The following is a 16,556-nucleotide window of genomic DNA, read 5'->3' as shown; positions in this document are numbered from 1 at the left end:
GAGGCATACAATATTCGTACCCAGCCGACAAATCAATCAATCAATCAAACCGAACTCCTGCAGTACTGCAAACAGCCACTCCCAGTATAGCGAATCAAAGGCAATTGCGTCCAGCGACACGCTGGAAATTGATCTTGACTGTCAGTGGTCTGTGCAATGATGTGTTGCAGGCGGCGTAGATTTTGGGCCGTGCTGCGACCCGGAATAACCCATTACGATCCCCATGTATCAAGCCCCCAACCACTCTGTGGAGTCGCCCAGCTAATATTGTCGTTAAGATCTTCATGCCATAGTTTAGCATGGCCATTGGCCGGTAGGAATCACATTTATCAGTGGGCTTCCCAGGCTTGGGGATCGGGATCACCAAGGTTTCCCTCATAGTCACCGGGAGCTCACCTTTCGTGCAAGCCTCCGTAAATACCTTGTGTAGCACTGGTGCCACCATCGACACATATGTTTTATAGAATTATCGGATGCGTGTGGGGCGGGGGATCAGTCCATCGCTGCCTGGGGTTTTGCTAGTGGCCAGCGCCCTAATCGCCTCGTTCACTTCATCAACAGTTATGTCTTGGTCCAGTGCGGTCAACTGTGTTGTTTCTAGTCTAGGCAGCCCTATTTCTTCAAGAGTACCCATTATTTCATCCTGAGGAATTTGCCTTCCATGCCCATATAGTTGGACGTAAATTTCAGCAAACCTATTGTTTATTCCTAGTTGTGTCTAGCACACATTGCCTTTCTCATCACTCAACTCCGTGGTGAGATGCCTAGGTTGCTTTCTTATATAGCCAGGATAAGAGCCTACCTGGCCTGTCCCCTTCTGCGTATGCTCTGGTGCACTTATCCTTATAATCAAATGTTTCCAACCACCACCAAAGCCTCTAGGCTGCGTTGCCTGGTGCCAGCTAGCTGCACCTCACCCGATTGTTACCCTGCCTTTAGTGTCTCTGTGTCCCGGATTTCCACTTCCAGCGTCTCTAAGTCTCCTCTTAATGCTTTCTGGATACCACCCACTTTAGCAATTACCTCCCCTCTCACTACCACTTTCAGCATCTCCCACACTGTGCAAGAACTCCTCCAAACACACTTTCAGCCAATCTCTAAAGATTTGGTCCGTCAAAGCGTCTGTAGGCATACACCATGATGGGATGGAGGGTCTGGGACCTTTTATATTCCACTCCATTATTAGCTGAGAGTGATCTGAAATAGTTCTCCCCAGGTAGTGCACCTCTTCCATTTCCACCATTTGTGCCCTGCCCACACAAAGATCATCTTTCCTGGTGTACAGTCCATGGGACGAAGAGTAGTAAGAATAACTCCTATCTGTAGGGTTTAGTTCCCTCCATACGTCCACCAGATCTAGGTTAGTTGGTGCTGCATTAAGGGCCAATGATGCCGGTCCCGTACTATTCGCAGGTGGGAATGACCTATCCATAAACGGGTTCCTAGTAAAATTAAAATCGCCCCCCATATGAGAAAGCATTCCCGGTGTTGCGCTATCTTGGTGCAGATCATGTTGACGTGCGCTGGGATGCCATGATTAGGAAAATGAGTTTTTATGCATACCTCCACATTGTCTATAAGTCCCCATAAAATTAAGTACCTCCCGTCGCTATCAGCTTCCACCCCCAGCATTTGAAACGGCACATTAGCATTAATCCTTGTGAAGACCCGCCTAGCATATTTAGCGTAGGCCACTCCATATCCCTGTCCACACCAGCCGTCCTTGACCTTGTTCATTTTCTCTGCCATAAGGTGTGTCTCCTGCAGTAGTGCAATAGACACTTTTTTTTCCTGCATAGAAAGAACTTCACACGGTTTCTGCGCAGGTATGTGCCCAGCCCCCTCACATTCCACATCAGTACTTAAATGTTAGGTGCCATATTCATGCCTTGGCCCTACTCCCCGCCCACTAGTGTCCACCATCACCTGGAAGGCAGCAATCCCATCCATACCACTGCACATACTCCGCCTCTCCATCCCCCCTCCACCTGTCCACCTTATCTAACAGATCTTTCCCTATTTGTGACCATCCGCGTGAAGAACATAAAACCAACAACACAACAAATAAAACCATGAACTTGCGCCCAGTGGCTGCTCTTTGCCGCAGCCCGCAGCGCTCAAGCGTACCCGCACCGTTGGATCCCATCCGGGCCATTGTGTGCAAAGTAATAGGCATCCACGTCCCACGCCAGCCTAGGCATTGATTGTCTCCATGCGTACGAGGCCACCTATGACTCTCCCGCAGCCTCTTCTCCAATGAAGCCGCACGCTGCAGCCCGTGTCTTAGCAGTCATCTATCTTCTGGGCTTCGCAGCATGCCCCCTCCGCCAGGCACTCGCCACATGTGTAGGCACCAGTGCTCCAATGTACTCCACAATCCCGGGGTCTTCCAGCTGCGTTACTAGCTCCAGTCCCCACTTTCCACTTTCCGCTAACTACGCAGCACAGCTCTGGTTGCCATTTTTGGTCGCCAGGTGGCCTTTCCTTCAGACAGCCTCTCTGTTTCCAAAAGGCTCTGTTTTTAGCCAGGATAGCTCTCGGGGGTCGGGGATTCGCTTCCACCGCCTGCAAGTCACTTCACCGGTCTTCAGCTTTTCACCACATCGCTGTTTTTTAGGATCTTCGGAGGATTCCAATGGGAGCTTTGCTCTTTCACTGCATCACACCATGAGCTCAGGCCACGCCCCTTCATCCAACTGGTCCCTGAGTTTTTTCATCCCCTGCATCTGCCCCTTCACTACAGTAACCTGTGGAAGGCTCCTGCGTATCACCCAACTTGTGCCCATCTTCAAGAAACCTCTTATTGATCTTCTAGACGCCTAAGGCATTTCATACACCAATTATGCCGACGATACACAACCACTCCTTCCTATTACTGGCGAATATGCCACCGACTCACACTGCAATGTCTATCAAACCGTTCCGGATTGGATTACTTCCCACAGCCTTAGCCCTAATGAAGACAAGACTGAGCTCCTCCTGATCGGCAGGCAAACCTTACTAAGTAAACTGGATGAAGCCTACAAATATTTTGTAATCTACTGTATCACTATCCGTGTCTCGGGCGAGGTCAAGACCCTTTGTGTCTACTTAGACTAGACCCCACTCTTTCACTCACCAGGCAGGTCAACGCCATTGCACACTCTGCAGCCTACACCACTAAACTAATCCATGTTTGCAAGCCTTTTCTTTCCACTGACAGCCGCCTCTCCATTGCTAGCACCCTCACCGACTCTAGACTAGACTAGTGTGATGCCTTATTAGCCGGCACCTCCGTTCATATTCTTAGCAAGCTGCAAGTGATACAGAGCAATGCTCTCACGGCGGCCTTTAACATCCCTAAACGTGAGCACATCTCAGCTGCGAGAAGCGCACCCTGGTTCCTGACTCGTGAGTGCATGCTTTCCAAAACACTGGCCATCACGCACATGCATATGGAACACAGCACGAGAATACCTCTTGCAGAAGTTCAGAAAAGCACAGACCGCTGGACCCACCCGTACCTCCAACATGGACTGTCTCATCACCCCAAGATTCAGACGGCCGAGATCAGGGGGATTGTTTCCACAGTCATCGCCTCTAAAAACTGGAATTCCTTACCACTGATCCGAACACTCACTGGACCTTCTGCAAGCACCTCAAGACTCTGCTTTTCACACTTGAGGTGACCTGAAGATCGCCACATTATGACACTTGCCGATTTTAGCCATTAATGAGCAAGATCCCCAAGTCTCTACTCTTTCACCCATGAGACGACTATATCTCCTAAGTTCATTTCTGATACCTACTCACTCAAGACAATATCGCTAACTGCCGTACCTGTTGTACCTACTGTCTCTCTGAAAGCCTGTAACCAGCGCCTGGATGCCTACGGGTTTAGTTGCACTTTATTAATGAAGATATGAATAAAACCTGGTCTCTCTTGTACTATTATTGTCTTCCAGACATTTATTATAGGAATTCTTTTGCGTCTGCAGTGTATCCAACAGTTAAGGCTTCCATTCATATCTTATTTACATTGTCAGCTTGAAACAATAAATATGCTAGGTCCACTAGGCTCTTAGCCTTGTTACCCATTTAACAAACTCTGTTTTGTATTTTTGTTCTCATCAACTGACCATTAATGGAACCAATTATTTTTGTACGGTGGGTCAAATCAATGCAAAAATACATAGATCTTTTGAAAACCAACTAAAATGCTACTTGTTTGTAACCAGGAATGTGGCTTCTGTTACCAGCGTGGTCATTGTGCTTACTGTATAGAATCGAAGCGCTCTATAAAATATGGCATATTCCATTAATTGTCGGAACAGTGTGGCAACTTTCAGAAAGGATGCACAGTCTTGCAAATTATGGAATTCAACAGTGTGTTAGCTTGGGGTTATGTATGTAGATGCTTTTGGAAATTCAGGAAGGGGTAGCTTGTTTGCCATTAAAACATGCTCCCCAGATTTTCTAGTGAAGTACACTGCATAGAGAATTTAACTTTTGTTATTTGATTTAAGAAGATATTGCATATATTCTTTTATATTTTATTTTATATTTTAGGTATGCAAGCAGCAGAAAGCTTTGCGGCCAAATGTTATTAAACCTGCAGCACCTTGGAGTAATTCCAATCTTTCCAGGCAAGGTGAAAAAAGTGCACTGAATTTGCCTCGGAAGCACTTGCCTACATACAGACGGTCTCTTCGTAATCGCATACAAGGAGATGGGGCAGGGACAAGCAAAGACCAAGCTCTGCAGCTTCCAGGACCATCTGAACACAGTAAACCTGGAAATCAGGAACACATATTAACTGCTGGCCCAAGTCAGTTCGGACATGTACATGCCGAGAGGGGAAATGATGTTATCAATCGAGTGATTAAACTAGAAAAAACAGGCATCCAGTTGGAAATGAATAATTTTCTACCCAATCCGCCATTAATTGCCCCTGAACTAGGTCCGGCTGCTGCAGACGTTCAACCCATACTAGATGATGATGCCTGGTTGGGTCTTCCTCCTTATTACCAACCTTCTGACATTGTGCCAGGTGTTATAGTCAGTGGCCACAGTATTCATGATGGGCAACCAGATGCAGAACCTGGAGTGGCAAGAAGGTTATTCCCTGAAATGATTTCACCGTTACTGCAACATGAACGACTTAACAATGTTAACCCAGACCCTGCCTACTCCCCATTTGCTTTCCCCCATGAAGGCCTAGGAGGAAATCTGCAAGCAGTAATTGAAAATGAGTTGCCTGGTCCGGCCTTTCCTGTCCAAGGACCTCGTGTGTCTGACTCGGGAAATGGTGGCGAAGAGGCAGCTAAAGTTCTTGATAAGGAACAAATTGCACTCCTTGTCAAAGAAACGGTAAGTTTTCTTAAACCTTTCAGTTTAACAAGGGACAATTTAGTTACACACGCCACTTTCCATTGCACAGTTGCAAGTTTCAAAACATTAAAACTAAACCCCTGATCACAACACACCACACACACACTTGGGATATTTGTGCATCTTTTTTTCTCTTACAGCCTGTCTGCTTTTCTATGGCACAATCCCTCATTGTTCAACTTGGTGATCTAAAATTCAAACAAAGGTTCTCTTATCAGATCTTGCACGTGACGCTCCATTATTTCTTTTGACTAACTTCAGATTGTGCAGCATGCTCATTTCAAGATGTGTAACCCCTATTCCTATTTGTATGTGATTTTTTTTTTGTTAACACCAATTTATAATTGCATGTTCTGTCAATCTTATTGCAGCACCTTTATTTTTATATTCAAAGTTTTGTGATGCATTTTTTAACACATTTTTATCGACCACTTAGAATCACTGGTATCCATTTTCAAAACGTTCTCGCAGCCAAATCATCAATAAAGCCCATGCGAAACAAAATTCAACTTTCATGTCTTCCAAATTGTTTGAAGTGCCAATTACATAAGTTATCTATTCAAAACATCCCTGTACAAGAGTGCATTTCACTTGTTGATTGTAAGGTATTGGGTACTTCAGTTACATGTCTAGTAACTGTTCAGCAGGCCTAAAGCTCTCAGCCTGTTTGGGGATGCACAATCTAAACTGAAGCACTTCACATAAGTCCGTAAACACTCCCACCGCACAAAAAGTAGCGAAAACATCTCGAAAGGTACCGGTAACATTTTCAGATATAATAAAGTTCTGCATCTTCAACATTTAGTTGGTATATGCAGTGACTTCCAAAGTGATGCTAAAGCATTTCTACCAATCAGCAGCAGCTGCAATATCACATGTTTCTTGGATCGCTTGTCGGGTGCTAAGTTATATCATCAATTAATCTCAACAAACTGATTTCTAGAGCACAGGGTAGCGCTCTAACTATCATATTCCCGTCCATTGGGCCCTTCCAAGGTTTTCCAGGTTTGGGGCCGTGCCACCACACATGCAGAGAAGTACCCGCTCCTCCACATCAACGCCAACACTGCCCCAAACCTCATTTGCTTATGCAGTTCATCCTAGCCAGTGTAAGATGCCATTTAGAAATGTATATACACTTTCTGCATACTGGGCACTAACAATGACTCTTAGTATTGCTCCATATTCCTTCCCATGTGTCATCTGAGAGCTCATATATTAATTTGGGTTATAGGTAATTAAATTGCTGGAGAAATAGCTTCTGGAATAAAAAACAAAACATACGTAACGTTAAGATAAAGTTTAGACATTTACATCGTATATTGTTTCCCTGTCATGTTGTGCCAGCTACTGGACATTTACGCCAAAGACTGTCAAACAATATAAAGAAACTAATTTCGCACACACGATTATAAAATGTGTATATGTATTACTTTTTTTAATGTATTCATGGTGGACACCCCTCTAATGCCCCCCTTCCGGCCCCTTCATTCCCCCCACCAAACCCCTTTAAACAACCCTGAGCCCTGTTTATTGTTCCTTCCCTTAACGCCCACTCAACACTGTTGTATCCAATCATATTATCATTGCTAATCACAATGTGAAGATGCTTTCTCAAACAAAACACAAAAACAATATTTTGTACACTATTTTTTAAATTGTTTTTCCACCGATAATGACTGGATACTGTTAATTTGTAGGTAAACGAAAAGCCTCTTCCAACGCAGTTTAAAGATTTATAGCGATTTGATATTGGGCTCCTTTAAGTTCTAGACTCAAGAATAGTTTCACATTTGGTTTTAGGGGTTGAACTGCAGCCACATTACTCTTATACATGGCCCAGTGTCTTAAAGGAATAGTTCACGCTAAAATTGTATTGTCCCAAAAGATGGGCAATAATCAAAAACATACATTAGGAACTTTCTTTAAAAAGATGGTTATGTAAACTTTTGAGCAAACGAGGCTCGAAGCGTTTACATGGGAGCATCCATTTTGTCATTTCAGGCAGCCTCCTCTGTTCATGTTAAGCTCTGCCCTGGCGGTACTAAACAAGCAGCAAAAGCCCCCTACTGGGAGCTTTTGCTTACTGCAGCCAGAGCAGAGCTTAACATGGAGCAGGCTGCCTTTACTTTCATTTTACGTTTTCAGTGCTCCCCAAGCCCAGTGAAGCACAGAAAACATAAAATGAAAGACAAAAAGCAAAGGCACCCCAAACATAAATACAACGTTATAAATGCTGCGGTTTTCTTTCTGAGTTAGAAAGAAAACTGCAGCTTTTATTTTGCAGTGCTTTGAAAACATTATGAAATTAAAAGCACTTACCAGCAGCAGCTTGTGTTGATCTCTGCTCTCTGGCAATAATGAAGCAAAAGCCACCTACTGGTAGCTTTTGTTTATTACAGCTGGCTGGCTTTTGCTTCATTAGTGCCACAAGGGCAGAGATTAACACAAGCACAGTAGGCTCATCCATTTCACAAAATGGATGCCTCCTAGTGCTTGAAATGTGACCTTCAACTGTTTACATAGGAACTTTCTTAAAAAAGATTTGTGATCATGGCCCATCTTTTGAGCCAATACATTTTTAGAGGGATCTATTCCTTTTAATTTCTGTTATCTAAGACCCTCATTTTTGAGGACCCCAAAGGCGTTTTTGCAATTTTCAAAGGATCTCATTTCCAGCCTTGAAATAAATGTGAAATGAATTTGGATCCTGCCTTCCTCCTGCATCAAATAACTGCACCTTATGTGCAGGTGTAAAGCAAGGGTTGCGCTTTATGGGGGTGGCTGGCCGAGGAAATGTGGTCATATGCTGTCTACTACCTAGTCCATCCCATACCCTCTTGCAATACTTGGGAGAAGGAGGTTCATTCATGGATTCTGTCATGTCTCTTTGGAACACAGATCATATCTTAAAGGTCTCTCCACTACCTTAATGTATTTCTAGCTCTTCATAGAGCAGGGATTGACCCAATATCCAAAGACCCTCAGTTGGGCCGCCTGGTAATACTTTATAGATTACGGACCCCAATCCCCCATTAATCTTCTTTTGTGTTTTGAAGGCCATCGTAGGAACTTGGACCAGCAATCTCTGGATGAATATTCATTTTCATGGAAGATGTTCTTCCAAACAATATATCAGTTTTTCTAAACCTTAAGATCTGTCTTGATTTCATGCCAAAGCTTGTTATGGTTGAGCTTGTTCAAAGATATATTGGACCCACCAAGTATTATTCCTAGGTATTTAACACTTCCTTCTGCCCAACGGAAAGGTGTTGACTGAGAGAGTGCACATATCTGCTCCTTTTCTAGGGCTACATTTAATAGCTCACTCTTATCCAAATTGATTGTAATCCCAGATGCTTTCCCAAAGGTTTCCAGCAGCCAGGACAAATGGGAAAGAAGTAGCCAGAGAGCTCAAAGAGAGTATGAAGTCAACCACAAACTAAGTGAATTTGTGGGTGAGGCCGGCTTATGTAATCCTTTTATATGCAGTGTCTGCTTTAATCCTGGTAGCAAGCGGTTAGCACAAATAGTAGGGGACAATGGGCAACCCTGTCATATTCCTCTAATTATTCCAAATCAATTGGAGAGCCCCTCTTCATGAATAACCAGAGATCTTGACCCCCCCCCGTTAATGAAGAACAACCTCCCTACACGATAGTTGAATAACTCTTGCATCACATTAGGGAGCTTTTTTTACAGGATTTGTAGAAAAGGGCTGGAAAAAATGTAACCCCGGAGCCTTCCCCCTTTTTAGATAATCTAATGATTTTCTTACTTCATACTGCTCTATTTTCATCAACGTGGACAGGAAAAGAGCAGGTGCTCAATGTTTTGTATGTCCTCGGTATCTAGGCTTTTAGACGCTTTTAAATCACTGTTCAATTTGCTGAATTGCTTCAATTTTGCCGTTTCTTCCTTGAACAGGGTCCCTTCTTATTACTAATTCCACCTATGTGATTCGAAGAGATTTTGACTCAGTTTACATGCAAGTGTTTTGCCTGCTGTTTTCGCCCATTCATGATATCGGTTTGATTCTCAGGATAGCATGCTCTGTGTTGTTACTGTGTAATATGTTACATTGAGTGAAAATCTTTTGTGGTCTATGAAAGTCCTTGCACAAGCCTACTTCCCTATACTTTTTTCGTGTTTGCATAGCTTCTCCATTAGCACATTTATTTCTTGCTGCCTCATCGTGCTGATCTGCATCCCTTTTTTCTATAAGTGGGTCCCATGCATGGGATTTTAGCTCTTCCCATCAAGTACCCAGATCAACCTGTTCTCTAGGTTTATTTACAAAGAAATCAAATACCTCTGCCTCTAGCTCCGTCAACAACAATGGGTCCCTTTACTAATGCCTGATTGATCTTCCTTCTATGAGCTGAACATCCTCTCTGTGACCAAAGAGTCAATCGCACAAGTTGGAGCTTCATCGTAAAATCCTATGCCCCCCTCTTGCATGCCTTCCAGAAGGCTCTGCCTAACAAAGACATAATCGATTTTTGAGTAGACACAGTGGTAATGACAAACTTTTATCATCAGGATGAGTGTGTCTCCAGGTATCCACTAGACCAGAGTGTGGCTTTAGAGGCTTGATTTAGTCCCCTGGAGGAGCTTTTTAATACGGTTCCATTATGGTGAACTACCTGGTTTAGGCCCTTTGCAAATGCCATCGGCTCCATGAGTGCATAGCAAATAGCAATATATATATATATAATAGTAGCCAGTGTTAATGCAGAGCTGGCAAAATCTGCTGGTGTATATGGGGATGATTGAAACCTTTATTTGACGTTTACTATAAATAAACTTTGTTTGCAGTAAATGGCAAATACGTTTTACATTGTGTGGCTGGCCTTTGGATGACAACATTGCGCCAAATATGAAGTGTGCTTATGGTGAAATGCACCATTTTACAGAAAGCACTGTCCTCCCACGTATTCCTCATCTGTGATATATTCAGAAGTCTGCTTGTAGCTTTGGAATTATTTTTTTCATATCGCCTGCCGTGTGTTGTCGAGTCGTGGCCCTCAACTGTCTCCGTCCTCTCCTCGGCCGTGACATTGACGCTGTTATAAATAGCTTGTGCGGCGATCATTGCTTCAATTCTGTTTTTCTGCATGCTTCGGGTGGTTCATCCCCTCAGCAACTTTATAATTGCGTATTGTGCTTCGAAGGTTTTCCAATCATGTCTACACTGAAGATCGGTTTTAAATGGTGCTCTGATTGTGGCACTGAAATGAAGATTTTGTCTCTGCACAAAATCATCATCCTCGCATCATGTTAAGGAACAGACTCCTGGCCAGTTGAAGCCAGTGTTGTCATCAAAGCCACCCTCAGCATCCTCAAAGCTTCAAAGCCTTTGGTTAATTCTTTGAAGACTTTTAAGCCCTTACCTAAGTGAGACATTTTTAGAGCCATGGGGTCGATTTTCGAGGAGTGGTGCCGAGATGTGCCTTTTGGTTTGTGGTTTGGTACTCCTACTGTGCCTGATGAGCTTATCTCCAAGGAGTCCAGGATGCAGAATCTTGTGGACACTCTGAGGGATGCTAGCGGCTTGGAGAACCTCCCCAGAGACAGATTTTTCCACTGCAGACGCTGCTGGTCATGCAGACGCTTCATATAGTTTGGTGATCGGCAAGGTCACATAGTACCTAGGTTGGGGGTAACCTGTGGCTATTTTAGAGAAAGATGATCTTACTGACATCTCTGATAGAGGACTCCCAAGAGAGCTGTGTTGCCCTTTCACACAGCTCTGAGAACTAGGGTATTGGAGGACTGGTTAAAATCAGCTACAACTCCAGCAGTCAACAAGGATCTCACAAGAAAATACAGGCCTTCCTCAATAGATCCAGGCTTTCTATCGAAACACCCTACTCCTGAAAGCTTAGTGGTTTAGGCAGCCACTTTCACTTCTAAGGTTACAGCCTAGCCGACTATGTCCCAGATAGGGACGATAAAAGGTTTGACACTTTAGGGAAGAGGGTGTTTTCTGCAGGCAGCATCGCTCTAAAAGCCATTTATGCAACTTGTGCCCTAGCCAAATACACGCACACCTTGTGGGATGTAATAGCTTGGCTTTGGGGCACATCCCCCTTGGGGGAGGGGAGACCATTTCTAAACCTGTTACAGGATGGCAAAGATGCCATATGCCAGTCTCTCCAGTCTGGTCTAGACTCTGTAAGCAGAGCAATGGCGGCAAGTACTGTTGCCAGGAGATTAGCTTGGCTGAGGAAGTCTGGTTTTGCACCTGAAGTTCAAGCAAGACTCTTGGACACGCCTTCTGAAAGCTGCCAACATTTTGGTTCAAAGGATGATGAGAGCCTAAAGAAATTACAGGCGTCTAAATCGGCCAAGTCGCTGGGAGAAGCGATAAGTCAGCCTCAAAAGAAACAAACATCCCATGGTTGAAAAGATCAGCCTTTTTGTTTCTGCTCTTCTGTTGCAGGAGCAAGAGACCAGTTGCACAGAGGTCAGAGAAGGACTCTGTGTGGTTCACAAGGGCGAGGAGGAAAACTCCTGCCAGCCGTTACTACTTGCCCTCTGCAACAACCACAACCTCAAAACCCCTTTTATACCTTAGTTCACAGGACTGTGGTGGAGGGGCAGGCTGACTCAGAATTTGGAGAGTTGGTGAGGTATAACCACCGATGCTTGAGCACTGCGATTAGTGGCTCACGGCTACTGCCTCCCTATCTTAAGAAGTCCCAGAGATTGTCCTCCAAGAGGCCAAGCCTTGAAATATCCCGATCCACTCCTCCTGCAGGAGATCTTCACCCTGTTGGAGAAAGTTGTGATGGCCAGTACCTGTAGTGTAGCGGAATCAAGGTTGATACTCTATTTCTAATCGCCAACAAGGACAGAGGACTGCAACCCATCTTGGACTTGAGATGCTTGAACAAGTTCCTCAGGTAGGACAAATTGAAGAGGGTCACTTTACCGCAGATTTTTAAGGCCCTTCGACTCCAGGATTCGTTGGCGTCATTTGTCCTTGTCATTAGACCCTCAGGATGCTTACTTTCATGTGCCAATTCATCCCAAGCACAGATAAAGTACCAGAGGTGCTCACTATCCATTTAGGTTTCTGCTATTCGGGCTCACCTCGACCCCCAAAGGTTTTCACCAAGCTCATGGCGATTGTAGCAGCAAGTCTGAGGGAAGGCATTTACCCCTACCTGGACGATTGGCTGATCAGAGCTTGTTCTCCTGAGCAAGCTCAAGAAAATCTGTCAGACTTGCCCCTTCCTCCACAGGTTGGGGCGCTCCCTGAATTTCAATAAGTCACACTTGACATCTTCTCAGAAGCTTCAGTTTATTGGAGCGGTCCTGGATTCGTCCTCTGGGAAAGGTTTGCCCCTCTCGGCCCCCCCACCTAAGTTGAGGCCTCAACATCTTTTGCAGATGGTCCAAAAGTTTCAAAGTGCCCAATATCTTCCTCCCTTCGATTTCCTGAGGTTGCTCAGCCTAATGGCATCCTGCATTTTCCTGGTGGCAGAAGCCCATTTAAGAATGTGATTCCTTCAGTGCGCCCTCAGATCCCAGTGGTCAGTTTGCCGGCAGAATGAGCGACCTTCTTCCGGTCCCGAACAAGGTCGCACAGGATCTTCTTGGGTGGGCCTGTCTGTAGAAGGTGATGAAAGGAGAACGTTTTTGGCAATTGACAGATGCCTCTCACATAGGGTGGGGAGCCCACGTGAATAACCTTTGAATCAGCGGTTGTTGTTCTTAGTTGGAGTCCAAACTTCACATAAGCCTGTTAGAGCTGAGAGCAATCAGATTAGCGCTGATGGGTTTTCTGCCTTCTGTACGGGAGAAGACTGTCCTTATAAAATGGACAACACAGTGGCCATGTATTACCTCAACAAGTGAGGGTGGTGTAGGGTTACTATGACTGCGCACAGGGGCAATGCAGCTCGGGTTCTGGGCACTAAAAGAAGGAATCTCTCTACTGGCGGTTCACCTAGCCGGAGAAGAAAATGGAGCAGTGGATGCTCTGAGCAGGCAGAGCACTGTCTCCCCTGAGTGGGAGTTTGCTCAGGAAGTCCTCCTAGAGATCTTCACCCTTCGGGCACCCCCTCAGGTGGATTTGTTCGATTCCAGTGTCCACTGGAAGTGCAACCCATTCTGCTCCAAGCAAATTCCTCACAGAGGAGCTCCAGGGGATGTGTCCATAGTGGACTAGGAATTTCCACTCATGTCATCAGGAGGTTGATGAAGTTTGGGAAATCCATGATCCTGATTGCTGTGGATGGGGCCAAGAGAATGTGGTAGCCAGACCTTCTAGCGATGCCATCTGCCCTCCAATTTGTCTTCCCCTAAGAGAGGATCTGCTCTTGCAAGTGAGAGGTCTCGTTCTTCACCCAGAAATCAGGACTCTGAACCTTCACGCCTGGTTTCTGAAAGGGTAAGATACAAAGATTGGAACCTTCTGGAAGATGTAATTGAGGTGTCGGCCAGCAGAACAGCAACACAATCTCTGTACTGCTGCTGGAACAAATTTTGCAACTGGTGCAGGGATAACAGTATTGACCCTTTTACATGCAACGCGTATTCTGTATTTTTATTCTTCATCTGGCCCATCAGGGGCTTCAGGTTTCCACTGTAAGGGCTTATTTGACAGTGCTTTCTATTTTTAAGCATTCACTGGATCTGGGTTACATTTTTAAAGTCCCTATAGTGATTCAGTTCTTGAAAGTACTGACTAACATCTTTCCCCCGGTCCCATTTGTTGTACCTGTATGGGACTTGAATTTGGTGTTAAGGTTTTTAATGGCAGCGCATTTTGAACCCTTACATTCTTGTCTACTCAGGGTTAACCCGTAAGACTCCTTTTCTAACGGCGATTACATCAGCCTGTAGAGTCAGTAAGCGTCAGGCTCTTTCTTCAGAACAACCCTTTAATGTCATTTTTAGGGATACAGTGGTTCTGAGGGTGCGTCCTTCTTTCTTGCCAAAGGTATTGTCAGAGTTCCATTTGGCTGAAAAGATTGTGGTGCCTGCTTTTAACCCGCCTCCTCATCCCTCTTAGGAGGAGCGGTTACATTGCTTGGACCCAAAGAGGGCCCTAAGCTTCTATATTTCTGGAATGGCTGGAATCGGGCAAGATGACCATCTCTTCATGGGCTATTCAGGTTGCAAATTGGTCCAAGCCATTACCAAATAAAACCTCTCTCGCTGGATAATTTTATGCATCTCGGAATGCTATACCTTACCTCTAAGAGTGCATTCCACCTGAGGAGTGGCTACTTCTTTGGCTCTTGAAAGAGGGGTGCCTGTACAAGACCTTTTTAGTGTGGCAACTTGGTCCTCTTTGAACACTTTCAGCAAATTCTATTGCCTGGGTGCTATGTCAGGTCAGGAGACAACATATGGCAAGGCTATGCTTCACAGCATTAATTAGCAGTAAATTCTCTATTCCCACCTCCTTCAACATACCGCTTTGGGAGTCTTATCGAAGATGAGGAACTAAATAATCCATTCGAAGAACAAATTACTTATCGCTGGTAATGTTCTTTCGACTGGATGCTCCTCCCACGTATTCCTCATCGCCCTCCCAACCTGCCCCTCTATTTTGGCAAGAATCTGTTTTACGCCTTCCTTTCCTTCAACGTCTAGGCCTACCCTTAAGACGGCTGACCATAGGGAGGAGAAAAACTAGTCAAAGGTCGCCATGTGAGAAACTTATACTGTGGAATCAGAGTAAATACAATATTACGGCTGTTACACCAAGCAAAGGAAAATACACCGACACGGGCTTGTAAAGATTCCCAGAATCTTTATTACAAAACTGAACAGTATTCAACAAAGTGCACAAATGGCTATTTGGCTGTCAATACATCACAGAGACCGCCAGCAGGGTTCAATGTGAGCAGTGAGCAGAATTTCCTAGCTGGACATCAACGTATTTATACAGTTTGTTATAATGATGTTCAGCCTCTTTACAAGTTAATAACACACTGGGCTAAGGTCGCGGCAGGTTCATTTCCTAATTTACATGCGGTTTACTTTTAAATACACTTACTAACAGACGTTATTATTCTCTAATTTAACGTTACTCTCTTTACATATTACTTTAATACAAATCAAACAAATGTTTCGCATTTCGTATTTGGAATGCATTATTGTTCTTGTATACTTGTAGGTTAACATTGCTAATTCAAGTAATCCCCTGGTACCGAGGTCAACAGAGGACAATGTCTACATGACCCTAACATGTAGCCTGAAGGCAGGTTGAACATTAACCCTCCTACAGAGGTTGAAGAGGTTAAGGCAAGAACAAGAGCACACGAGACGGCCATTTTAGACTACAGGGTGACTTTGTACAATAAAATAAAATGGCGGTTCTAACCTAAAATGGAGGCTCGATTCACTTGGGGTCACGACCTTGTAATACGGGTTTCCTTGCAAAGCGACTGGGCATAGGCCAACATATACAATGAGGACGAAACAATATTATATCAGTTCTAACAAACCCTCCTTTTGGCCTATGCCAAGCGCTAAACTACCTTCAATCACTTTGCGACTAACTCCACATTTCAACATCTATACATCCCGAATCATTGTCTGACATATCTATTGCCATTAGATCTGACACCAGAGTTTCTTTTAACACATACTCTTTGGAAACCTTCTCTGGGGCGTATATTTTATGCCCTAGTACACTTGTTGCTTGTGCGCAACATCCCCCCTAATACTGTGCTTATACAAGCCGGTCAAGTGGCACAGCGAGTAGAGCGCTCGCTTTGACACCCGTGCAGAGCCTGCTATCGCAGGTTCGAATCCCGGCAGGGCCAAACTCAGCCTTTCATCCTTCCGAGGTCGATAAATGAGCACCACACACCGTGGGTAATAATAAGCAGCGCTCAGATACCTGAGGGTTCGTAGCGCTATATAAATGCCAAATTATTTTATTATTATTATTATTATACCAGGGAGACACTGTATACAACAGCAAAGAAACAGAAAACTTCCCAAGATAATCAGCAGGGCCGAAAACAACTTCCATCCCCATGACCATAGGAGGTCCCAAAACCATGCACTAAGTTCCCAATTTCCCTCAGGAACATGTATTTCTGAACTAAGAACATGTAGATTTTGGATAGCCCTAAAGATCGTCGGAGAGGAGTCTGATACGTAAACGCAGCAAGCGGACCCCACTAATTTACATACTCCTCCACGCTCGGCCAGAA

The 16,556-nt window shown here is 44.6% G+C and overlaps 1 protein-coding gene across 2 annotated transcripts in view; it reads left to right on the top strand.

Annotated features, from left to right (window-relative positions):
* Positions 1-16,556, top strand: part of LOC138567392 (E3 ubiquitin-protein ligase RNF216-like) — a 2,013,370-nt gene that overhangs the window by 258,101 nt on the left and 1,738,713 nt on the right. For both annotated transcript variants that reach the window (XM_069645556.1, XM_069645557.1), the window contains one exon: positions 4,549-5,349. In XM_069645556.1, the coding sequence (XP_069501657.1) occupies positions 4,549-5,349 (801 nt within the window). The remainder of the gene's footprint in view (positions 1-4,548; positions 5,350-16,556) is intronic.

This window comes from Ambystoma mexicanum, chromosome 2p (assembly GCF_040938575.1).
Source record: "Ambystoma mexicanum isolate Mex_15411 chromosome 2p, UKY_AmexF1_1, whole genome shotgun sequence".
Lineage (NCBI taxonomy): Eukaryota > Metazoa > Chordata > Amphibia > Caudata > Ambystomatidae > Ambystoma > Ambystoma mexicanum.
This window is presented reverse-complemented; position numbering and strand designations above follow the sequence as displayed.